At 37.1% G+C, this 26,675-nt stretch overlaps 1 protein-coding gene across 1 annotated transcript; it reads left to right on the forward strand.

Moving 5' to 3' along the window:
- The first annotated feature begins 692 nt into the window (after nucleotides 1–692).
- LOC309486594 (FERM domain-containing protein 6) lies at nucleotides 693–21,913 on the forward strand. The gene is made up of 14 exons (XM_082153941.1): nucleotides 693–850; nucleotides 8,723–8,898; nucleotides 9,119–9,209; nucleotides 11,954–12,033; nucleotides 12,382–12,458; nucleotides 13,993–14,176; nucleotides 14,535–14,690; nucleotides 15,598–15,663; nucleotides 17,579–17,647; nucleotides 17,775–17,949; nucleotides 19,160–19,420; nucleotides 19,986–20,117; nucleotides 20,595–20,662; nucleotides 20,742–21,913. The coding sequence occupies exons 2-14, from the start codon at nucleotides 8,821–8,823 to the stop codon at nucleotides 20,991–20,993; spliced, it is 1,689 nt and encodes a 562-aa protein (XP_082010067.1). The 5' UTR covers nucleotides 693–850; nucleotides 8,723–8,820; the 3' UTR covers nucleotides 20,994–21,913.
- Nucleotides 21,914–26,675: the final 4,762 nt, after the last annotated feature.

Below are 26,675 nucleotides of genomic sequence, written 5' to 3' on the forward strand. Positions count from 1 at the left end.
GAATTTTTTTTGATTATGATAGTGGAAGGTTTCAGGATCCATGTCAGGTTTCAACCTCATCATAGTCCTAAAATTATAAAATAAATATTTTATTATTTTTACGACTAGGCCTAATAATGTTAGGCAGGATACAGGAAGAAAGTTTTAATGATCCATATACATTTTTCATGTAATTGTTTGTTTGACAATGGTGTCTAAATAACACGTTGCCGCAGTTTTACTGAATAAAAACAATAATTATCAACTTTTTTGTTGTTTATTTCGGAGGAAACTTTTGTTTCCATTGTGAATTTTTCTAGTTCCGCAACATGCGTTTTACAAGGGTCTTCATGCATGACCAATAAACAAGCTCGTAGTAAAACCAAGAGTAATTAATGCATTTTACACTTTACACTTTAATGCATTCTTCCATTGGAGCAACAAAAAGCATAGTAAGATACAGTGATACACATTCCACATTACACGCAGAGTCGGAGTATTGTTGTTTATCAATTTAAAGGATGGTCATACATATTCATGAATGGGCGGAGGGGGGTTCTGTGTTATAGGTTATCACCACAGACAATCAGAGTTTTACAGTTTCCCCTTGCTATTACATTTTTACCTTGTATTGATTGTTTTCGACGACAAAATGCCACGTATTTAAAACAGTAGTGATGTATGTATTAATTGTTCGCGCGGTATGATGAAACCACCCCCCTCGCAGTGGTAATTTGGTTTAGTCTGATCTACTGCTCCGATTCTCTCATCAGTCAGTCAGTCAGTGAGCGCGCGCGCGTGTGTTTTTGTGAGTTCTACTATAACAGCTTCAGCCCCTAAAACAAACATACACTCGGGATTTTAAAAGGAGGTAAGTGTTTTTACCTGTCCTCTAAAAGTATTCATTTGTATTTGAAAAGCTAATGGACTAGTACGTAGGCTATATTTAAGTTTATATATTTGTATAGACTCCTTTAATTAATTTGTTTGTTAATTTGTTTTTTGACGAGTTTTCCCTTGTGCAATATTTCTAAAGTATTCCACAACTATTTTCTGGTCGTTTTTCACGTATTAAGTTTTTTGTTTTTTTCGTAATAGTCATTAAAGTTGATTTGATCTAATGTATTGCAAAATATTCCATTATTGATTTGTTTTTTACAAATGTATTAATATTACTTAAACTGATTTATAATCAAACACTCCATCATAAGCTTAATCTTCTGATAATTTTTGTAAATATTGAGCATTTTTCTCTATATATGAACTTTAAAGTTGAACTTTCCATAGAGACCACTCCACTGTTGTTTGTAATATAGAATTAGTGCAGAACCTTTGGTTAACTTTTCATTTGATATATCAATTCTGTTATTCTAAATCTGTAAGTTAGGCTGATTTCTGTGTTTCTGAAAGTGATTTGGAAACTTGCTATCTACAGTTACTTTCCCACCCATCAAGTTGCACTGCATGTTCTTTCATATAAATGGTGAGATTGTGGTGTATGAGGACTCTAGTACAGACATTAAGCTGGTTTTAATGCACAAGACTAAATATGGTTCATAGATGGGGGGGATTTATATATATATATATATATATATATATATATATATATATATATATAAATCATCAAATGCAATTGAACTTTTGTTGTTGTGTGAACGGTTCAGAAAGGAAAGCAGTTTGGAATTTAATTGCGGATATAACAGACTCACCCTCTGACAAGTCTAAACACGAATGCACATTCAACGGGCAGAGAGGTATGATGGTTCATTACTAGATGAGTGATTTTTTCCCCCCAGAGCCACAGGTGGGTGGAAAACCGGCTTTTGACTTGTCCTCGGATCCTAGTAGTTGTTGAAGCCTTGGGATTGCCATTGAGCAATAACTCAAGGTTTCTTGAGGAACTTCATTTCGCTTGAAGTGCCTGTTGTATTGCTTAAATACATCACTGGCCTCCATTTTTTTCCTCGTCAAACGAGCTCATCATGCAGTGCAACCTGTTACCCTGAGGCTTAACTGCATCTGTTTTCACTGGAATTCTTCAGAGGTGTTCAGAGACACGACATGGGGAAGGAAAACTCCTTAAGCACATAGCCGGAGTCTGTTGTGTTTTTGGAACAGCGTGGTTGTGCTGAAGATTTATTCTTGCTTTGAGGCTCAAGTGATCCTCCTTTATCAGTCCTTACAGAGTAAGTGACTTTTCCAGTCTGAAAAATGCACGGTTGAAGATTGATTTAAAGCTGTTGTTCTCAGAAAGCACGTGCACATCTGAAAGTTTGGTGTTAGTGTGACAATATTCAACTAAACAAACATTCAGTTCTATATTAAAATGAATCAAATCAATTTGAGAGAAAATGCATTTATTTACCCTAATATTTTTCATCATTTATTCACACTATTGTTCCAAAGTGGGTTAGAGTTTCTTTTTTTTCCATATTTTTTAACACAAAAGGAGAAATTCTAAAGAATTTTCCATCCCCTTTTTCTTGAAACTGCTATAAACCTAAACCAAAGCTTTCAAGCTTCAAAAACGATGCAGAAGTATTGTGAATTAAGCCTGTGACTTACGATAACTTATAAACAGATGCTACTTAGTTATTCACTAAATTTCTTGATGTTAGTTCATGGAAGACGTAGGAATCATGCAATGAATCTTTTGAATTGATTTTATCTGGTTCACAAAACCAGTCTGAATGATTTCTTCACAAACTGACTGATGTGGTTCTTTGGTTACATTTTATTTTAAGGTGTCTTTGTTACAGTGTAATTATATATTTACTGAGTAATATTAAGCAACTACATGTACTTATTATAGGTTTAGGGTAAGATTAGGATTTTGGTTGCATGTAATTATGCAACCCAATCCTGTTCCTGTAGATCTACCCTCCTGCAAAGTTCAGTTCCATCCCTGATCAAACACAACTTAACCAGCAAGTTAATATCCTCACGAGCCCTTAATAATTACAGACGGGTGTGTTGGATCAGGGTTGGATCTGAACCCTGCAGGCAGGAAGATCTCCAAGAAGATTGGGCACCCCTGCTTGATGCCCAGAACATATTATACGATTCTGTGCTGTCCCAGACTAAAGATGACCACCTACACAGTGGTTCCACGTCATACAGTGAGAGAGGTTCAAAGACGGCCGTTGTCACGGTCTTGCTACCAAAGATATCCTGCGATAATTTTCTGACAATGTCAGAAATTTAGCATGATGATCTTACAGTGTGTTTGCTGCTATGACCTACGTTTAGTGACTAGCCAAAAAAACTTCAACATGAAATGACGTATTGTAGAGATGCACTGATTACAATTTTCTAGGCTGATTCCGATTTCCGATTTTTATTGAGTTTGACCTGCCGATACCGATTTTAGCCGATTCCGATTTCATTTTTTGTAACCACTTTACAGCACACACAAATATATTTTCCATCTTTTCTTTAATAGAACATTTTACATTTTGCATAGAACATAGAACATTTTTGAACAGATAATCGCTATAACATAGAACTATATAAATTACTCCTGGTGTGGGAAATTCACACACATCTGAAGTGCAGTGTTACTTTTCACATCCAATATCCAACAATTTTTTTATATATATATTTAGCAAACTAAACTTCTGTATGAAAACAGGTAATGGCAATAAAATAATATATAAATAACAAATAAAAATAAAAATAAAATAAATATAGCCTTGCAGTATAAAGATATTTCTCAAAACACACACACACAGGCCTATTGCAATCACTTGTACATCAATGGAAAGTTTTCTTCGCAAACAGAAGCATTTCTGCTTTGTCTCCAGATGTCTGAATGTTTCTATAATAATATGATATAGTTAAATATAGCTTCCGACAGATTTCAGCCATTTAACCAAAATCCCATTTAAAAAAAAACCTTTTGACTTCGAGATGGTGGAACTGGAAGTGCTAAAATGCTAACTCGTTTTTTGCGTTTTGGCCTACAAAGTGATGTCATACCTGCACCACTCTATACTGTAGCTGTCATCGTACACGTATTCGTCTCACAGTCAGTAGCATTGATTGATGTGATTGTTGATGTGATACTGGATCGAATGCATCCTTTTTTGAGGATTGAAACTGAAGCTTGTTATTGAATTGAACAGTGACTAGCACAGTCTTCATAATTGTGTTGCATGGTCGGAAGGCAAACTGTAAAAAAAATCCTGTTAAATTTACGTTAAAAACTGGCAGCTGTGCCAGAAATTCACTGTAAAAATAAAGTGTCAGTGTTTCCGGTTTTACAGGATGCCTGCAGTATAGTTTCAGTATATTTCAGTACAGTATATTTCATTTAGTGATATAGACCTAATGCTAATATACCTTCTTAAATACCAAAATCTGCCCTTTTACCCTAAAATGTACTGATAACCACCACAATAATACAGGTGGCAGACCGTGGCACAATAGAAAGCCACATGCTAATCAGAGTTCATTGTGAGCGGACTGTTCATAAAACATGGTCAATACAGGGTCATACAGACAAAACACCATCAGGGTAAAACACATGACACTAGAATAACGCAAAAAAACTAAATAACTGAATGTAACACAAACACACTAACTGATTACAAAAACATGAAAGGACAAAATTATTTATAAAAATGTAATCAAATGTGATTTGTCATTACTTAGAAGCCGGGACTTCTGGGAATGTGCTTCTTTTTTTTTTTTACCATAAATTATATGGTTTTTATTTGCAAAAGCCATAAACTGACAATATTTTACAGTAAAATCACATGTATTGCGATGTTAAACTATTTACAGTTTTTCACCGTATATGGTAAGGTACCTTGCAGTTAACCAATTTACTGGAGCACTTTTACAGTATTATTTTTTTGCAGTGTTTGGAACTGTTATATTAGTTTTGATTCATATACTATTATAGTTTGTATTCATATTTTTATTTATATTTTTTTATTACATTTGTTATGTTGTTATTTAGGTTTCATTTTTTTGTTTCATTTTTATTTATTTATTTCCAGTTAGTAATTTTAGACCTTAAACTTAGCCTATTTCAACTTAACTCAACTTAAACGTATTTATTAATAAAGTTTTTTTTCTAATAGCTTTATTTCAATTATTTAAAAAAAATATATATATTATTATAAGTGTTTAATTTTTTTTTTTTTTTACAATAATATCCCTGGTTAGGAACAACATGAGGTTAAATAGATGTCAGAATTGTAATTTTTGGCTGAACTGTTCCTTTAAGAGGTCTAGCGTTTACACGCTCAGATCTAGACTGGCCCAGAGCAGAGGTCTCGAGACAGGTCACATCTAATCTTATTAATTGATTTAAAGATAAACCCCCATAAATCCCACCCAGTAGAGAATTTGTACCAACTGAATCTTTGGCAGGAGACGTGTTTACTGGCAAACCCTCTCAAATTAGTGGCATTTTGACAATGTCTGGTGCTGATGTAAATATATCAGGGCTCAACAATAAGTATGCCCCAGATGGTCTAAAGTTTGTTACAAGACCAGTGCTTACAGCTTTTGATGTGCTTGGGTTTGATACCATTCAGACGTATACATTAGGTTTTGTGGGATTTTTTAAACGTTTTTGTGATTTTCTGATTTTAAAACGCCACCACAGTTAACTCAGGTGTTCAGTAAGAACATCATGTTTTGCAGCATATGCTATACAACTAAACTATGAATTTGATAACTTAAAAGTCCAGCATAGGGATGCTCCGATCAGGATTTTTGCGGCCGATACTGACTACCGATTACTAGCAGAGACAATTTATATAAAAGGACTAAAAGGACTTTGTTACTAGTCATCATGATTGGCCGATACGAATCCCGATCATTCAAGCTGTATATAAGTGATATGTAAGCTCTCTGTTAACTGCCACTGTCGTTAACCCCTTACACCCTGAAGGCATTTTTAATGATTTCACGTGATTTCAAATGGCATACTTAAAAGTAATGGCTTATACCTCTACTAAAAAAGATTTAGCATCAAGTACATGGTGGTATTGTACTTGATAGAAAAACTTTCAACTTGTGAAGAAAATGGATTTTGATTATGTTTGGAGCTTATGTTACAACATTGCTGAGAAAACCCCAGAAAAAGTGATGCAATTTATTGATATATTTTGTTATTATTCATGCTTGACATGATGACTATTAGAAAAAAATCAAGTGTGGGCTTGTTCACAGTTATTTGGATTGGAACCACGGTAGCCTTTTTATCAAAAGTCCAAAAAACCTCTCCAAACAAGTGATTTGAGTGTTATACTGAACATAAAAATGTACTTACATGTCTAACACAACAGAATAAAGCATAACAATATTAATAAGTACATAATAAGTAACAAGTAATAATATCCTGGTTGATGAGCGCTTCCAGCGCTTTGGCATCTAGCTGTAAAACAGTGTCCGGTTGGTCTCGACACTGTCCCTACCCACCATACCAGAGGTCCTAATACTAGCTAATGTTTCATCTGTCTTCTGTTTACATGCGCTTCGGTGGCAACTTTTTACGGTTTTATGTCATCAAATTGTGATCGGTTCATGAGATCGGCCAAATTTAGTGACTACCGATCGAGTCATACAATGTGATTATCGCTTGTTTATCGTAAGTTGACAGTGAATTTGGTACATTTCACATAACATTACATTTTATGTTCAGTATATTACAATATAAAGCCTTGAGTAGGTTATTGCTTTCTTAACATTCATAGTGCATAGGTCAATGACAGATTTACATGCAAACATAAGGAAGACATGACCCAAATCAAAATGAGAACTATTACAAGAGCTTATTTACCCACACTGTGATGTCCAATGTCTCCTTGGTGGGAAGAAGGACGCACACTGTCCTCTCTTGTTTGGCAGGGAGACAGATTATCGTAAGTTGTGTAAATTGATCAATTTTGAACTAACACAAGGGAGAGATAGTGCTTCTGTTAATTGATCAAAATAATTCCAAATTGTACGTTGGCCTGGACGACATTATAGTCTATCTATATACATTTATTGTGTCTATTATATTTTACTTCTTTACACCTTTGAAATTACATCATTAGAGGTGTGTAGTTAGTTTATTGTTTGTTTGTTGTCAGTAAGTCAAAAGTGTCTTTCTTTTGTGAAACACAAAAAGAGATTTAAGGAAGAACAAATCATTCACTGTCATTGTGTGGAGAAAAAAAGAAGAAATAAAAGAAAAGGTGACTCTGCCTAACATTCCTTTAGTGTTCCACACAAGAAAAAGTCAAACAGGTTTGGAATGACATTAGGGTGAATAAATGACAGAATATTTTTGGGTGAACTAACCATCAAGTCTTCAACTGTGCTTCCATTAAATTTGACTTTCAGGAAGACTAAAATCAGTTTTTTCTTTCACCGGATGCCATGTATAGAAATGAGACAAAATCCATGAATCAAACTAAAGAAGTCACGACTAGCAGCTGGATTCCCCTGAGGCTGTAGTGGTTAACAGTTACTGTAGCCTAGTTTATGTGTCTTGATTCACAGGTGTGACTGTCATGCTCTGAATCACCTGAAGGTAAAACGTGCGCCAGTAAACCCAGTGTGAGAGAGAAACCGCATAATAACAGCCAATGGCTAATGAATATGGAGAGATTTATGTATACAGTTTGGACATATAGTATACATTAATACTATATAGGATATATTTGAACTTAAACGTGTGAGAATCTTAAGACCAGTTGGTTAAAAGTAGTCATAAAAATGCATGGTTTTTGAAAAAATCTTTAGCATAATTTGTTTACAGATGCCAATTGGTTGGATATGCCATTTATTGCAATTACATTCATAAATTTTAAGTTTGACTTAAATGTCTAAATACATTTTTGTGGGTCACCGTACTGCATTGTAGAATGGAAGCAAATTGACAAGTGTTTTTGTAGGGTTAGTTTTGTATCCGCAGCACAATGTTGAGGTTTTTCGGTTCAGTAAAAACTCGGAGCAGGTGGAATTTGCCAAATAATGTGAGGAATGCAGCGGCGGCCTGTAATGTTTTCACAGGTGAGCTTATGTACACTGTGAAACTCACTATAGCAGGAAACGTGAAGGTCCACAAACACGATAACAGCACCCAATAATATTCACTGCAGGATCGGCGAGACTCATTGTTTACAAGTTTGCCGTTAATTTAATTATTACATAATTGCATGTTTATGTAATCTGACTTGACTGGGCGGATTGTGCAATGTAATGAGCTTTTAATGCATGGCTGAAGTGGGGGTCAAGTTTGCATGAAATATGAGAGCAGGACAAAACCTCATATTCCACAGACGTCATCAACATTTCTGGACAGTCTAGACATTTTATTTACCTCAGTGTTTCCTTTTTTGCCTTGTTTTGCATCTTAAAATATGAGAAAAGAACATTAGCAGATATTTCATCATAGAGCTAGTCATTGTTGAGTTATATTGTTAGTTTTGTTTTGCTTGGTAGTAGTGCTACTGCTATGGACATGATTTATATTTCAAATCATGCAGTTTGTTGATGAGAGGTGTGCTTTTGCTTCTCAAAGCAATCTTACGTATGATTTTTCACCTGGCAGACGATAAAATGGGCATAAAAATACCATAGGCTTTCATTGCCATATCTATCCAAGCCATATATATATCAGAATATCATAGCAACTTGTGGCAATAACTCTCTAGAAAACACATAGGCCTAGTTACTTGGAATACAATAGCAACCGTATAGCAAATCCCTCATTAAGTTTGTTTGTGTTCTTTTGCAGATATTCAAAATGAAGGAGCCAATACCTGTGAGAGCAAAGCATCTTGATTAAAAAGAGGCAAGTGTGTGTGTGTGCATGCATGTGTGTACGTGGATGAGATGTCTGTCCCTGCCAAACAAGAGAGGACAGTGTGCGTCCTTCTTCCCACCAAGGAGACATTGGACATCACAGTGGGGGTAAATAAGCTCTTGTAATAGTTCTTATTTTGATGTGGATCATGTCTTCCTCATGTTTGCATCTGTCATTGACCTATGCACTATGAATGTTAAGAAAGCAATAACCTACTCAAGGCTTTATATTATAATATACTGAACATAAAATGTAATGTTATGTAAAATGGAAAATGATGTTTTTGTACCAGATTCACTGTCAAATGAGTTTTTCTTTTCTTTCAAGCTGAAAGCAACAGGTCAAGAAGTGTTTCAACGAGTCTGCGAGCTTCTCGGGGTTAAAGAGCTACACTACTTTGGATTGACTTTAGTTAAAAGTAAGGATTGATGCTTTCCAGTTAAAGTGTATGTCAGTCTCAATAAATGTGTATTTGTATTATATGTACTGCAAGTGGAAATTGAAACCAAAGTAGAGTCTTTCACTGTATGCTTTCAAATGCAAAAGCTTACATCCCAAGGCCTTCTGGTTTTTGCCCATTCTAGCAATGGATATAATGCATCTTAATGACAGTCTTCAGAAGGGTTAAATACCCTAACCTTTTATTCCCAGGGAAATATAAATGAAATCTGTTTAAAACTAATTTTGCATCTAACATTTTCCAGTTGTTTTGCAATTCCATTCAGGCTTTCTCTATTAAAGGAGAACTCCGGTCAATTTTAACATTGAGCTAATTTTTTTTGTAAATTTGGAGTGCTGTCCGTACAGAGAACAACAACAAAAATCGGTGTTGCCTACACCGTGTTATCCTCTTTTTAAAATTTGCACCCTGTTGACTTAAATAGGGCAAGTTTTAAACCTGCTTTTAGCCTCTTAACATCCTTGATGTGTCATTACAAGTGCACAGCCATGTGAATGATTTTATTCAGAGTGAACACGGTGAATCTGACTGCAGTAGATGTGAAAGATATGAATAAAAGTGATGTTAATTCAGCCAGCGCACATACCTGTATTTTCTTCCTGTTTTCGGTCGAAGTCCACAGTAGTCGATTGTCGAGTTCACGCGCGTGATCATAGGTAACTAAGCAACAGTGGAGACTCAGACTATCGACTACTGTGGACTTCGACCGAAAACAGGAAGTAAATACAGGTATGTACAGGTATGTGCACATCTACTGCAGTCAGATTCACCGTGTTCACTCTGAATAAAATCATTCACATGGCTGTGCACTTGTAATGACACATCAAGGATGTTAAGAGGCTAAAAGCAGGTTTAAAACTTGCCCCATTTAAGTCAACAGGGTGCAAATTTTAAAAAGAGGATAACACAGTGTAGGCAACACCGATTTTTGTCGTTGTTCTCTGTACTGACAGCACTCCAAATTTACAAAAAAACGGAGTTCTCCTTTAAGATCTAATCATTCAGTCTCTTTTTGCTCTCTTTTTCAACCCCTTATTCAAAAGCCTCATTCCATTCTCTTGAATACCTTTTTATGATGTTGTGTCACTCTCCTCTCGGACAAGAGTGTCTTTGTTTTTGTGTATTTGAGGGCCGGTGACCCCTGAGGCCTGAAACCGAGGTATATTAACTTTAAGCATGGAATTCACCATGATTCACCAGTTCAGGGCAGAGAGGCAGCGGGAGAGAGCAATAGAAATTGGCTGAGCATTTAGCAGGGTCACAACCTTGTTGAGATGAACCTCAGCTAGAGAGACAATGAGTCAGAACGAGTTTGAGTCATGTGGCGAGGGAGTTAGCGATGTGAAGTTAGCAGTGATAAAGGATGGATAAACTGAATGGAATGTGAACTTGCGCTCATTTGTCTCTCTTACCTAAAGTGTACACGTATATTTTGGAAACATACAACTTAGCACGGATACTCTGAATTCTCGTAATTTATCATTTAAATAAATAAAATAATTCATAATTTAAATAAGTATTTATACAAAACAAAATCAAATATATATTTAGATTATATTCATAATCATTCATAATAAAACAAATATTGAGGACAATAACAGAATATAAATATATTTAGGCTAAATTATGCTACAAATATTTTGGTAACACTTTACAGTTAATTTCATTTGTTGACATTAGTTAATGTATTAACTAACATGAACTAACCACAAACAATACATTTGTTACTGTATTTGTTCATCTTTGTTAACGTTAATTAATACAAATCCAGCTGTTCATTGTTTGTTTATGTTAGTTCACAGTGCATTAACTAATGTTAACCAATACAATGTTTGATTTTAATAATGTATTAGTAAATGTTGAAATTAACATTAACAAAGATTAATAAATGCTGAAGAAGTGCAGTTCATTATAAGTTCATGTTAACCAATGTAGTTAACTAATGCTAACTAATGAAACCTTATTGTACAATGTTACCAATATTTTTTAATAAAATACTTACTTATTTTACAAATATATTAAATAATAATAATAATAATACATGTTCTTTATATAAATAATACATATAACTTTATGTAATGTTAACAAATTGAAATTTAGTGTAAAGTGTTATCATTTGCATTTTAGATTATATCAGTGCATTGATATTGTACATTTCAGTGTCTGTCCAAACATTTGATAATGTATGTGTGCGATTTCTACGTTCACATTCCTACAAATACTAATGAGGTCACATTGGCAAATCGAATAAATCACACGGACTACTCGAATGAAAAGGGATGTGCTAGAAATGTTGGTTCTTAACTCTTTGGGGGAAAAAAACATTGATTTATCGGTCTTAGCTAAATCTCCTTTCATTTTTCCATTGTGACATTTATTTGAACCATCTTAATTCCATTCTTGCACAAGCTCCCTTTTAGAAGTGTTTACACGATTTACTCAAAGCGCTGGAATTCTTTTGCAATCGTGATTGCTTTGGCATGAGACTGCTAGTTTTTACTGCGGTAAGTTTTGTCTGCGGTTAGGGCTGTTGCATACCGGGCCGTGCGTTCACCAATGGCTGAACGGGTCTTTTCATTCCAGTCGTCTCCCTAATTGAGGTCATTGTTGGGCAGATTTCATGCATGAATTCATGATGCCATTGTTTGCACGGCGAGAGCATTTACGCTTGTTTCCTGTGTGTCCTTTCTGGGCTGTTTCAGACAATGAGCACATCTTTCTGGACTTGGAAGAGAAACTTGCCACGTATTTCCCCAAGGAGTGGAAACAGGACTCGGGGAAGGTGAGCATATCACGGTCCTGCTCCTAAATGGACATCATTTACTCTGAAATTCATGTCTATTAACACCAAAATCACTATAAAAAAGCACCAGAAAGTATCAGGTCCCATGGCAATACCATCATGGTAGTATCATGGTATTCTTGCAAGTGCCTTGGTTCATCAATGTGCTGTGATATTACCATCTGTTTCCATCACATTATTTCTGTACCATTTGTTCCATGTTCCCTGTGGTCATCAGGGCGGTTACAGTAAAGAGAAACACTAGTTGGCCATTCGGGATGTGGGAGTGACTTCATAATGAGGGGGTTGCCACAGTAACCTAGTCAAGCCTGTTCTTTCTCTCGGCAGGGGTCGCTGAGGAGGTCAATCCCTCCCCTGCTCTGTCTGAAGGTCCAGTACTACGTGGAGAATGGCAGACTCATCTGGTAAGACACAGGCTTAGAGATTCCCCAACGTTTGAAGGGAGGAACCCTCTCCTTGGCCTCTTTCCTTCATTAGGTTTAATCCACCAGGGGGTGAGGCCAGTTTGAGTGGGCTTGTGATCTTGGCTTTTATGCGGTTTGTCTTTGAAAGCTTTTTTAAGCTTTTTTTTTTTGGGGCAGTCATGGCCTAGTGGTTAGGGAGTTGAACTGGTAACCCGAAGGTTGCTGGTTCGATTCCAGAGCCGGTGGGAAATGACTGAGGTGCCCTTGAGCAAGGCACCTAACCCCTAATCGCTCCCCGGGCGCCACACAAAGGCTGCCCGCTGCTCTGGGTGTGTGTATCCACGTTTGCAGTGTGTGTGTGTTAACTACTCACTACTCTGCTCCTAGTGTGTGTGCATTAACTTGGATGGGTTAAATGCAGAGGTCAAATTCCAAGTATGGGTTACCATACTTGGCCGTCACGTGTCACTTTCACTTTTTTTTTTATTATTATTAGGCAGAGCAAGTTGTCCCCCTCATTTGGGTGTGGTGTAATTGAAAACTGCTCATAATGAAACTGAATTTAGCTTCAGGTTTTATTTCATGTGGAAAATGGCAACGTGGGGGATTTTGAAGACTGTGTGGATAGTCTTTTATTAAATTCCTCTTTAAATTAATTTGTATGTGTCATATTTAGTCTTGCATGCTTATATTGAAGGGATAGTTATCCTAAAGATTTGTAATCTTGTAATACACTACCGTTCAAGTGTAGGGTTGGTAAGATTTTTTCAATATTAGTCTTTATGCTCTAGTCTTTAAATAGTCTTTTATGCTCACCAAGGCAGCATTTACTGAATCAAAAAGTCTGTAAAAACAGTAATATTGTGAAATATTATTACAATTTTAAATGACAAATAACTGTTTTTTATTTGAATGTATTTTAAAATGTATTTTATTCCTGTGATGGCAAAGCTGAATTTTCAGCATCATTTCATGATATCATTCCAAAGATTCTCTGATGAATGAAAAGTACCAAACATCTTAGAAATCTTTTGTAACATTATAAATGTATTTACTGTTACTTTTGATCAACTTTGATCATCAATGTCTCCTTGCTGAATAAAAGTATTAATTTCTTTCAAAAATATTGAATGGTAGTGTATATTAGTGGTTTATCAGTTTCAGTGTGGTATTTTTTTAAATAATATTGACCATTATATTGATTACTGACCATCAGTAGAATCTTTTTATTTTTTATTAATATAAAGTATTAAAAAAAATTCTACCATGTTGTCAAAATACCAGCCCCTTAGCCAACTAACCATCCTTTCTGCTGTATGATGCTTGATTTGACTGCATTTTAGCATGTGATGTCTGTTATATATGTTTGTTTTTTTAACATGCAAAAGCACATGATACACAGTATAACATTCATCATAATATCAGTTATCTATAACATAAAAATAATTATTGCTAAAACAAATTAATATCTGATGTTCAGTTGTTTATTGTGTTGTTTATTTATTTTTTCTTCCTTTTTTTTCTCTGTTCTCAGTGAGCGTAAAGCGAGAAAACTGTACTACTATGACCTGCGGGAACGTGTCCTGCGCTCAGAATGCAGACAGCAGGAGGAAGTGTATTTCCAGCTGGCAGGATACGCCTTACAGGCCGAACGCTCTGACCACCTCAGTCACGGACACGCTATGTATTTCCAGCCCAAAGAATACTTTCCACCCTGGGTAAATCTTCATTAGAGTGTATAAAGTACAATCACATACATTTGCATTCAAGCAGGTGGTGCTTACTTTGTTTTTAAGTGTAGTTATTATACAGTATGTTGTATTTTGGATGCTGGTATGCTGATGTCCCACCAGGCTTCTTAACTAAAAAACTTTTTAACTAGCAATCATTTCTTGGTCAACCAGCTTCGCCTGAAAGACCATGCTGGTTGACAAGAATTTTTTGACAAGCACCAAACTTTTCATGTTGTTTTTTTACAGCAGGGGGTTGATTAAAGTTTTTGTAAAACTAATAAAGCATGGTGAGAGCCCACACTCGTTTCATAATCACGCATGTCCCGTGTCTGATCTCTTGCAGATAATTGCGAAGCGTGGCATTGACTACCTGCTGTGTCACGGGCCCAAGGTTCATAAAGAGCTGTGGGGGATGTCCTCTCGTGACGCTATCCTGCACTTTATCAGAGAATCCTGCCGTCTGGAGGATGTCCCAGTCACCTTTTATCGCCTACAGAAGGTCAGAGGTCATGCATGGTTATCAGAATGTCTTGCTTTAGGTCAAGACCTTCTCAGCTGTGGTATGTAGGGAGGATTTGAAAAATGTCTTCATCAAAGTGGAGGTTGAAAGTGAAGTCATTTCTGCACTACTAGTGGAACCAAAGGAATTGCAGTGTGCTTGTTTGAGTGATATTGCAACATTATCTCAAGTTTTGTGAGTTTGGGGCAGAGCTGCCTGTTCATCCAAGCAATGTAAAACCAAGAGGAAAACTGTTTGACAGCAGTTATTGGTTTTGCAATTCCAATTTTTAATGAGCAATTTAAGGGGCATAAATGATACATTATGAACTGTGAAAATACACTATACACTACCATTCAAAAAAAAAAAAAAAAAAAAAAAGACTACTTTTATCATGGTTTCCACAAAAATATTAAGCAGTACAACTGGTTTTTTTGTGTTTTTTTTACATTGATAATAATAAAAAATGTTTCTTGAGCAGCAGATCAGCATATTAAAATGATTTCTAAAGGATCATGTGACTGGAGTATTGATGCTGAAAATTCAGCTTTGCCATCACAGGAATACATTTCATTTTAAAATATATTAAAAATATTTAATAATTTATATTTGACTGTTTTTATTGTAATTTAGCCTTGGTGAGTATAAGAGACATCTTTCAAAAATGTAAAAAAAATAAAATAATAATCTTACTGACCCTAAACTTTAAACTATAAAAGTAGTATACAATAAATATATCAGAATATTTGTTATTTTATATTAGAATATATAATTAAATAGATTTGACTAATTATGTTAATATTTAATATTAACACTTTTTAATACTTGGTTAAATTATTGATATTTTATAATATTTATAGTATGTTCAATGTTTTGATGTTAATCAGCCTATGTCTCTTTCTTGAAGGACAAGAAAGAAGAGAAAGGCTCAGCTCTCCTTGGACTGACTCTTCGAGGAATGCAAGTGTATCAGGTGTGCTTTTGTGGCGCTTATGTGTGTTCGTTATGCAGCATTCACAAGATTATATCGTTGGAGGTCATTGAGTGGCTGTATTTTGAAAGGAACTGCCTCTGTGTTTTTGCACAAATGGCCATAGCTTTCTGACCACATATGAGATGTTTTAACAGTAAAAATAAGATGTCATTCTGATTTGACAAAGTCTTGCCACTAAAAACAGGGGAACAACCTGTATATAAATGGCAGCAGTGCAGAAAAACTGAATGCACCAACATTTCAGCAGTGTTTGTTTCATGTCACCTGAAATAGTCCAAAAATGTTGGACCTCTTTTCGCTGCAAAACACATTTGAATGCCCTGCTTTGTTGTGCATCATTCTGTGATTCATTGCAGTCCTGTGTTTTCTCTTTGACCCGGTGCCAATCACAATGATAGAGCTCTCCAGAAAGGCCTGACTGGAATGCATATATTTGACGGTTCAGTCCATAAACAGGGATTTGGAGTGCATGCCTTTCCCTTGAATCCTCTGATCTGCCTGCTAAAGCGTCTGGGGTTGGATTAAACTAAGGGCCCTGTGTTTAAGAGATCAAAGACCCAGTGTGTTGAGGCCCTGACCCCAACCTTTAAATGGGTTCCCCTTCTGCTTTGATAAAAAAAAAAACAGGATTTATATTAAACGTCTTTCTCACACTGCCAAATAAGCCTATATTACGATCTAACACATTTAGTTAATAGTGGGAGGTTAGTGTATAAATGTTTGTATATTTGTGGCAAGTAAGGTTGGGAGATCTCATTGTTGGTCAGAAAGTTTCATTTTCAAAAAACTGCTGGGACCAAATATTTTTTGTTGGAATGGTCTGAAAATTATTTGTAATAGAATAACAAATGATAAAATTCTATAAAAATGGTATTTGTACTAGGGGTTGCACAGAGTAGTCAAATAGACAAGTTGAATGCTCTGCCATGATTTGTGAGGCTTTAAGCTTGACGTTGGCTAGTTGCTGATCATGGCCTATAGAGGGCACAACTGGATAAGAAATATTTGAAGTCTACTTTTACACACCGTTTCCAACAGTTAAAATGAGAAATAAATGCATACTCCGAGAGCGTTACACAAGATATGATTGATCATTAAACCATCAAAATTGATTAGGCGAATGCACATTTTAATCAGCTTATTGTACACTTAAGTTATTTGCCGTTCTAAACTAATGCGCTGCTGCATTGTAACGCACACATACAGACAGTAGCTTTGACAGTTTCTGAAACAGAAACATTCAGTAGCGCAGAAATTTATTTTCAACACTGTTCTGTGACTTATCAATAAAATAGCTTAGAAACTGAAATGTTCTAGCGTATATTTCTTAGTAACTAAAACCCACAGCTTCACTATTAGTCGAGAGATGCTGCCAGGTAGAATTAATTTACACACAATCGCTCTCTTACTAATGCATTCATATACATATAATCTTTACTGTGCTACTTTATCTGTATCTGACTTAAAATGAACTAAATCTGTGAGAAATAGAACGTCCCAAAGGCAAAATAACTGTTATAAGCTATTACGTAGGAGCAATAGCCTTGTAGGCAGCAATGTGTCATATGCCATAGCTGTGCACAAGGCGTTCGAGTCTGAGCTCGAAGTCCAGACGTATTTGTTCATTAATGACATCATCAGTGACTAGTTGACGTCAACTCAACTTTAATCACATAAATGTCTATTTAACAAATCTCTGAAGTCGTTCAACCCCTAATGTGTAATAAAGGCTTCAATCAGTGTTTTTACTAAGTACTAAAAGAATCAGCATTGAAATCATAAGGAACCTGAACCATTTAGTGAAATCAGAATCTGAATCATTTAATTTTCTTACAATTCTCTTTTTTCAGAGTATTCCATTTCACTTGACAGATGGTCTTGATTTATTTTGCAGGAGGTGAACAATATGCGTGATCTGCTGTATGATTTCCCCTGGTTTCACGTGGGAAGACTCACCTTTCTGGTAACTTTTAATGTTACTGCTTGTTTCATTATTATGTCATTATTATGGATTGTGGTACTTGAACATCTGCTCTGATGTTAAAAGTTACTTTACGTATACAGAGTTCTCTCTTCTGCTCTCTGCACAGGGGAAGAAGTTTGAGATCCAGCCGGATGGTTTGCCCTCAGCGAGGAAGCTGGTGTACTACACGGGTTCGGCTTTTCGTTCTCGACATCTGCTGCTGCATCTGAGCTCCTGTCACCGATTGTATCTCAGCTTGCAACCTGCGCTCAAACACCTGCGCCAGCTAGAGGAGACAGAGGGTGTGTGTCCTCACAATATTCTTCTCACTAATTATGGCCCAAGGACGATAATGATAAAGATAAAGATAATACTATATTGTTGGAATCACTTTCAGAACTATTGTTTTTCCAGCTGATGAACGATAAAATCAGAATCAGAATCCATCCTGAATTAAAGAGCTTGAGCATTTAAAGCAGCAGGTGATAAATCTGCAGCACGTGGTTAGAATTAACAGAACGATGTCGTCCGCTGGTGTGGAAACTAATATAATTATCTTTATAGTTATTGTTCTTGGTGTGAACAGGCCGTTAAAGTCAAGTCAAGTCAAGTCAAGTTTATTTGTATAGCACTTTTCACAATACAGATTGTATCAAAGCAGCTTCACAGTATTTAAATTAAAATAATACAACAAAGTTTTTTCAAGAGGAATTTATTGATTGATAAAATTAAATTAAATATCCCCAAAATATCCCCATTTTGTTATAGTATGATTTTGTTTTGTATTTCTTCTCAGTGGAGTTTTTTTGTCCAAGATTTTGTCCAAGATTATTCTCACAAAAACATTTGTCACATTTCAGACCAAAATCAAAAGGGGAAAAAATTTAATTATATTTTATACATAGAATATGAAGCATTTTTAGGTTCATAAATGAGGTTTTGCATTGCGACAGTATTTTTTATGATGATTAAGCACATTTCCCCAGTTGACATCACTGAAGTACATCTGGAGTCTGAACGTTTTACTTTTTTTTGTGTGTGTGTGTGTGTGTGTGTGTAAGCATTCTCATTACTGTAATACATTAATTGTATGTATTTATTTTTGCTGCAATACAGTACCATAACACATAATTACTTCACAATTTTAATAATGTATTTATTTTCTTTTTCGATTATAGTAATGAGTATTGAAGAAAGCTGTCAGTAAAATAATGTCATAATACAAAAAAAAATCTTAATGGACGTGGAAAGTAGTTATGGGAAAAAAATAGGCTTAATTTTCACAAGACAAAATATAGTTTATTCATTAATATTCTTTTTCCTTGACACAGTCACTTCCGGCTTCTTGATTGTAATTTGTATCTAGCATCTGCTTTGAAATGATTTGTTCCCTTTAATTCTGTTGAAATCAGGCCCAGATATGTTCTTGACTGGTTTGTGAGAATCATCACAGAACTGTTTTACCATGTCAGGCTGTTTTTGACGATTTTTTTTCTCCGTCTTGGGTTGCAGAGAAGAAGAGGTATCGTGAATCGTACATCAGCGATGAGCTAGACCTGGATCAGCCGTGCAGCGAGGGCAGTCCCCGTCTGTCTCGACACTCCACCAGCAGCTCTGGCATTGAGGCGGACACCAGGCAACGCAGCGTCTCCGTAGAGATGGTTTCCATGGAGGAGAAGGAGAAGTCTTTCATCTCCGCCGTCAGTCACGGCTCCTCTGGGATCGACACAAGCAGCAAAGCTCGGACTGATGAAGACGAGTGGCAGGAGGAAGGTGAGGGTCAAACATGTCCCCCTAAAGTGACATGTTGATAAAAAAAAAAAAAATGAGATGAGAGGAATGGCGTTGTCTCTCAATTATATAGTTGGGTAATTAATCCAATTATATTGTATATAATTTGGTGGCATCATGGAGTCGCTATCAATATATGGGTTATTGGAATTGCTTTTGAACGCGCACTCGCTTTTTACTCTCACTTTCCAATTCACGATCTCGCACTCTGTGCATAGGACGTAGCGTTACTGACCACACATTTTACAATTTGGATTTAGGCTTTGGCACATGCCTACTTTGTGGTTGTTTTGCAACAGAATAAAATGTCACTCTCATCAATTTGACATGGTCTGCTGACAGATGGGCATTGCTGGGATTCCTCACATATGTAATGCTGAAAAGTGAAGTTGTTGTGAAGTTATTTAGTCTATTTGCTTGGCGTGCAAGTCATTGTTTTCATTCTCTTAAGATGTCACGTTCTCACTGACAGTGAGAGTGTTTCTAAATCTTTAGGTTAAGCACAGTTTAAGCTAGACGGACAGTTTGTGATGAAATCTGAATGTAGATTTGCAGGAGATGGTGAAGGAGCCCGGGGAGGTTTCTGTGGACGACCCTGTGGATATCTTGCGACTGGCTGAGCTACTGGAGGGCGTGTCTGTCGACTGTCCTACCATCCAATCAGAAAAAGAGTTTAAAGGTGATACCTCAAAATAACACTCAATTTCATATGGTTCTAAATCCGATGCATCCAAGCCGAATTCTGATCATCTGATCTACATCATTCCACCTGATTCCGATTCACTCCAATTCTCTTCGTTCTCAACATATGCCCTGGTGAAGTTACTGAATGCATAGGAAATGTGTAAATCATGTAGTGAGTCCATGCAAAACTAATGATTTTTACAACACCAAAACAATCTCTGTTCCATTCATTTCCTATTATCACTGTAAAGCTACTTTGAAACAATCTGTATTGTTAAAAGCGCTATATAAATGGTGACTCGACTTGACAGACCAAAAATCAATGTGTCAAAATGTCGGATCTGTGCATTAAGACATAAAGTGTAAATTCAGTTACCCTTTTTGACATACTTAGTTGTACATACTGTAAATCAGTACTTTGCCTGCAGTCTTTGATGAGAATATAATCTCATCCTGTATCTTCTGTTTCCAGGTCTGCAAATGAGTTCAGTTACAGACGACGTCCAAACGGACCTTTGTGATCCAGATGGCACGAAACAGGTATCCTGTCTTCTCCCATCTTTCTCTTTTCATTCTTTCATCATGTCACTACAGTAATTGCTCTCATCACCCATTGCAGGTTTTGAATCAGAAGACTCGTAACCCGGCCGACCGCTACAGTCTGAGCCTGGACGACGTGCGACTATATACCCCTCTTCTCCCGCTGGGAACGGCATCGGTTCCAGACACCTCCCTCAGCTACACGTTTGGGCTCCCACACACCACGACCAGCCCATGTCCAGACAAAACTACTTTCTGTGTCCAGCGCTCCACGAACTGCCTATCTCTGGACCTGCTGGACGATAACCAGCTGCTGGAGCTTCTTCTATAAGACACTGAGAAGACTGCAGCTTTCTGTTGTCTTCCTGTTCATGCCATTAAACTGGACAGCAAAATGAAAACAAAACAGAAGCATTAACAGGACACATTTTCAACAAGACTTTCATCATAACAGCCATACACTTAAATGTGTTTTCTATGCTGTTCAACCGCAGGACGATATGAACAATCGTGGGTTGTTTTACAAATTATACATGCAGAATTTTTTGTTGAACTTTGTACAGAATTTGTTAATGGATAATCTTACAACGAGCAAGGCATTACGGCACTACCACTGTGTCCTTATAAAGGTGTGATGCAAAAAAACAACTAATGATAAAAATATATTTCTTCCATGTAAATTCGAAATGGTCGTAACCACAATGAGCAAAAAGAAGCCCCTACCATTGTGAACTTTAGTCGTGGACACACCTTGTTAAGACAGTGTAACAGTTATGCTACAAAGTGTGTGGAGGAGCTGAATTAATACAGACAGAAGCTGCCAGAATAACCAGTTCTCTAAAAGGAAATCTTATACTCGTGCAATTTAAGGCCACGTTCCTTTGAAGTAGGCATGAAACGAAAGTTGCAATAGTCTTTTCTTCCTCATTGTGACGTATATCAGAGTCAAACGGCTTCTCAAACAAAATAAAAATGTAGGGCGGGACTTGATTTTGTCTGTTGGGTATTGATTGGATCGTTGGATGGTTGTGGTTTGCTATTGGTCGATCTCATGTGACTGACAGGTTGTCCCGCCCTCACTCCAGCAAACACATCATCAGAGAAGAGAAGAGATTCCGCTGCAAGAGGGAGGGGAATTTATTATGATTAAAGATTACGAGGGCACAAAAATAAAAAAATTAAATAAATGAATGAATTTAATTAAACAATTTTGATTTCTTGGTGGCTTTAAATAAACACTTGTAACTTGGAGTTTGTCTGGCCAGAGATTCCCTTAATGTTGGAGATTTTTACTGGTGCATCATTTCTGTCAATACATAAACTCATTCAGCCATGTACATTTGTGCAGTGGTTAATATCAAATTATGACACAAGAGTTTGTCTACTGCATTTTGAGTCACGCTAATCTTGCTCCATCATTCAAAGACACTGAACTTGCACCGCCTGATCTCCTGTTTCAAAGAACCATTGTGTACAGACAATACTCATGTTCCCAAATTACAAAGCATGTGTGAACCCGCTCAAACCAATAATCAGGATTAGAAAAGAAAGTTAAAAGGTCAAACCAAAATATTCCATGTGTGTTTTTTGCCAGATCTAACCATTAGTTTAATAGGTTATATGTTATTTTCCTATCCAAGTAATGCAGAACTGAGATGAACTTCTGTAACGATATGAACAAAGATTATTTCGCTGTATATATAGATCAATGTTTGTTTTGTTCCGGATACATGGAGCTCATTTGATTTTAATAATTACAAAATGCACATCAAGCCCTCAGAGGTTGTGTACATAATGCTGGGTGTCATTTCTTCATCTATGTATTTTAAACACACAGTGAAAGGAAAAACACTGAGAATGAATATTATAATCAATTTAGCTGGAATCTGTCAAGTTTTCCCCCAGTTTCACAGAGACGAGGCTTAAGCTAGTCCCAGACTAAAATGCATGTTTGAGCTGTTTTAACTGAAAGCAACTTGCACTTACATATCTTAAAATATCAGTGCCATTGTTTTGTCTCAAGATTCAACAGTAATGTTTTTTTCTAAGGCAGATTTATCAAATTTACTTAAATGTCCTAATTAAACTTAATCTAAGCCCTGTCTTTGAAACCAGGCCATTGTGTGTTTTTTAAAAATGTTTTAAAGGTTTTTATTTTTTTAAAGATTCATTATATATAAATATAATAAACTGATAAAGGCAATTAGCATAACCATAAGGGTTAGTGATATGATTGGTATAAATAGTAATTATATTTTAACTCATCACTGTGTATTTTCGGTTCAATAGCTATGCCATTGTTCTATTATCATTATTTAGGAGTAAATTATTGACGCAAAAAACGCTCTGAGATTTGAATGCTTTGAATGATTTGAATCCGATTCCTGAAAGATTGTTCTTTTGAGTCGAATGGTTGTTTTAATTCACAGGCAGATCTTGGGCCAGCTGTATAAACTGCTAAGACTAGTCTTACAAGTTAGTCATCATATTTATTTATTTAAGACTGTTCATACCTTTTTTCCATAAAAACACACATTAGCCAAATTTGATACCGAAAAGACTGACTGTCTAACTGCTAGGTCATACTAGATCTTAAGACTGTCTTGACATAATGGCCGTTTATGCAATTGATTCATGCTATTCTGTCATCCTTTAGCCTACTCACCCTCATGTCATTAGGACTTTCTGAATGGTTTTTCTCAATACAATGGAAGTCAGTGGTAAACAAAACTGTCTGGTTACCAACATTCTTCAAAATACCTTCTTTTGTGTTCAAATCAGTTGGAGGTTTGAAATTAAAATGAATACAGAATTTGAATCCCTTTAAGAACTTATTGATGATCCATTCTGAATCAGTCCGAATAGTTCGGCTGCGTCCGAAATCGCATACTCTCTTGAGTAGGTACTTATTTTGTAAGTACTTTTTGACCACTAATAAAGTATGTTCTGTATAGTGAATGTGTGTAGTATGAATGTAATCTGGATGTACTACATCCACCATGTTGTCATCATGTGACCTACCAGCGTCAGTCCTTGAAATAACTTAGTAAGATCAACCATGAGCAATACATGTGTTACTGTATTTGTTAATGTTAGTTAATATAAATACAGTTGTTCATTGTTTGGTCACGTTACTTCACAGTGCATTAACTAATGTTAACAAATAGCCTACAACATTTTATTTTAATAACCCATTAGTAAATGTTGAAATTAACATTAATAAAGATTAATAAATGATGTAGAAGTGCAGTTAATTTTTTGTTTGTCAACTAATGCTAACTAATGATACTTTTCTCTTCTGCTCACCAAGACTGTGGTTATGTAATCAAAAATACAGTAATATTGTGAAATATTATTACATTCTAGTAAAATGCTATTTATTCCTGTGATCAAAGCTATAATTTTCTATATGTCACGTGATCCTTCAGAAATCATTCTAATATGCTGATTTGGTGCTCAAGAAACATTTATGATTATTACATTATCAATGTTGAAACCAGTTGTACTGTTTCATATTTTTGTGCAAACAACTATACCATTCAAACATTTGTGGTAAGATTAAAAAAGAGAGAAATTAATACTTTTATTCATCAAGGATGTCTTAAATCGATCGAAATTAACAGTCAATGACATTTATAATGTTACAAAAGAATTATATTTAGTAAATGCTTTAATAATCTTAATTTAATAAATGCAAATACATGCTGTTCATTGAACTTTCTATGAATATCTAAAATCTTTCTTCTTGGTCTTTTTTTTCTTTTTCAGATGCCTCATGGGAATATAACGGCTCATATGAAGTGGTTTGTAATACCATGGCTTCTGACCTGTCCTGATTGGTTCTTGATGTGTTTACGGTTCATTATATAAAATTATTTTGGTAACACTTTACAATAAGGTTCATTGGTTAACATTAGTTAACTACCTTAGTTAACATGAACTAAGAACTGCACTTCTTCAGCATTTATTAATCTTAGTTAATATTCATTTCAACATTTACTAATACATTATTAAAATCAAAGGTTGTATTTGTTAACATTAGTTAATGCACTGTGAACTAACAAAAACAAATTCGAACAAAGTCGTCTATTTGATGTGCGTGTTTACATCTAGAAGACGTATTTTTTTATCTGCAATACGTCTAGGCATATAATATGATATTTGTTTTGAGATTAAAAATGTACTTCTCCCTGAACTTTTTGATACAGTAAAGTGTCACGGGCAAGTCTAAACAGAATAGCAGTCCATAGATATATTTCGAGAACTATATGTTTTGAACAATGTGTTTTCTGTTTTTTGGTTACTGACTGCTTGATAGTGTATATCATTTTGATCACTTTGTTTATGATTTGAGAGCAGTGTTTGATTTTGAACACAGGTAAAACTGTTTTGAGGCGAAAGTTTCATTTTGCAAGGAGTCAGAGGTTTTGTGAATATATATAACAGAGGCTGTGCCATCCCAGACAGCAACATAGTGTCGGCCCAGATCCGGCCCACATCTGGGCCTTGTGGAATCCACATGTACCAGATGTGGGCCGGATCTGGGCCGACACTATGTTACTGTCTGGGATATTCAGTCAGTTCTCTTACGAGAGGTCTCTCGTACTGCGTAAGATATCTTACGCTAGGGGAAAATCCTTTTCCGCGAGATATTGAAGCCAAAAATTATCCTTAATTTGTAATAATGCAAAACGCGTTGCGGCAGCATGCAGACATAGGCGAGACAGCTCGCGCGCCTATTGGCTGCTCTGCGGCAACTGCAGCAGCCTATCGAGCGAGGCCTGGCATGACGCCAGACTCAATCAGGGCACTTCGCGCCCGCTGCGTCACGTCCCGCCGAAATGGGCGTGGTCTAGGCCTATAAATACCGCTCGCAGGCAGCTATTATCTGATTTTTCATCCTTCAAGCGAAGCACACGCATCGCTGGAGCTGGAGAAGAAGCCGCGCCGTCTGAGAGAGAGCACCTTCAGCGGGACGAGTCACTGAAGTCGCTGGCCGCGCCGCCTTCCTGCCTTCCTGCTGCGCTTTCCGGCGCTTATATCCTTTCTGATTACTCCGTACTCTGTTTGTGTGTGTTAAAAAGAGCTAGCGTCTTTTTCAAGATGCCTTCCTGCGGCTCGTGCAGAGCCACACTCAGTGACGGGGACCGCCACGTGGTTTGCGTTTCCTGCCTGGGTGAGGAACATGCAGTTCTCGCGCTCGCTGACGGCGGCTGCCCTCACTGCGAGCTGATGTCTATGGCGACTCTGAGGACTCGCCTGGCCTTCTTCAACGAGACTGCTCCCCCGCCCGCCGCGGCATCGCGCCGTAAGAAGCGCCGTGCCCAGCGGGTCCCGGAACCTTCCCCCAGCCGCCAAAGCTCGCCGGTTCGCACGCTTGCTTCACCGGCTTCGTCAGCCTCTCTTCCTGACGGACTGCGGCCGCTGTCTGCCGCCGCTTCCGTTGACATAGCTGACGAGGAAGCCCTGCTGGGAGAGGATGATTCCTGCTCGATCCTGGCGTCAGGCAGTGAGGATTGGGCGGGCTCTGAGGACCCCGCGCCCCCTGCCCACACATCGTCAGGCAAGAGAGCGTCCATCGAGACGGAGCTCATGCGAGTACTCGCACAGGCCGCGGCGAGCCTCGGCCTCGAGTGGTCTTCGCCCGAGCAGCCCGCTCACAACCGGCTGGATGGCTTTTTCCTGCCTAGGGAGCGCGCTTCGCCTGCGTCCAGACCAGCGCCCTTTCTTCCTGAGCTACACGAAGAAGTCGCTAAGTCATGGAACGCCCCCTATTCAGCTAGAGTGCGTCCTGCTGTCTCTTTGGCATTCTCTGCAGTCGACGATGCCAAGAACAGAGGATACCTTTCGCTGCCGCCGGTCGAAGAGGCGATAGCGGTCCACTTATGTCCGCCCTCCGCTGGACGGTGTGCTAAGCTGGCCCTACCCTCTAAAGCTTGCCGCACGACGTCAAGCCTGCTCCGCCGCGCTTTCGCCGCCACCGGGCAAGCTGCATCAGCGCTGCACACCAAGG

This window comes from Leuciscus leuciscus (assembly GCF_965113295.1).
Source record: "Leuciscus leuciscus genome assembly, chromosome: 22".
NCBI classification, from domain to species: Eukaryota; Metazoa; Chordata; class Actinopteri; order Cypriniformes; family Leuciscidae; genus Leuciscus; species Leuciscus leuciscus.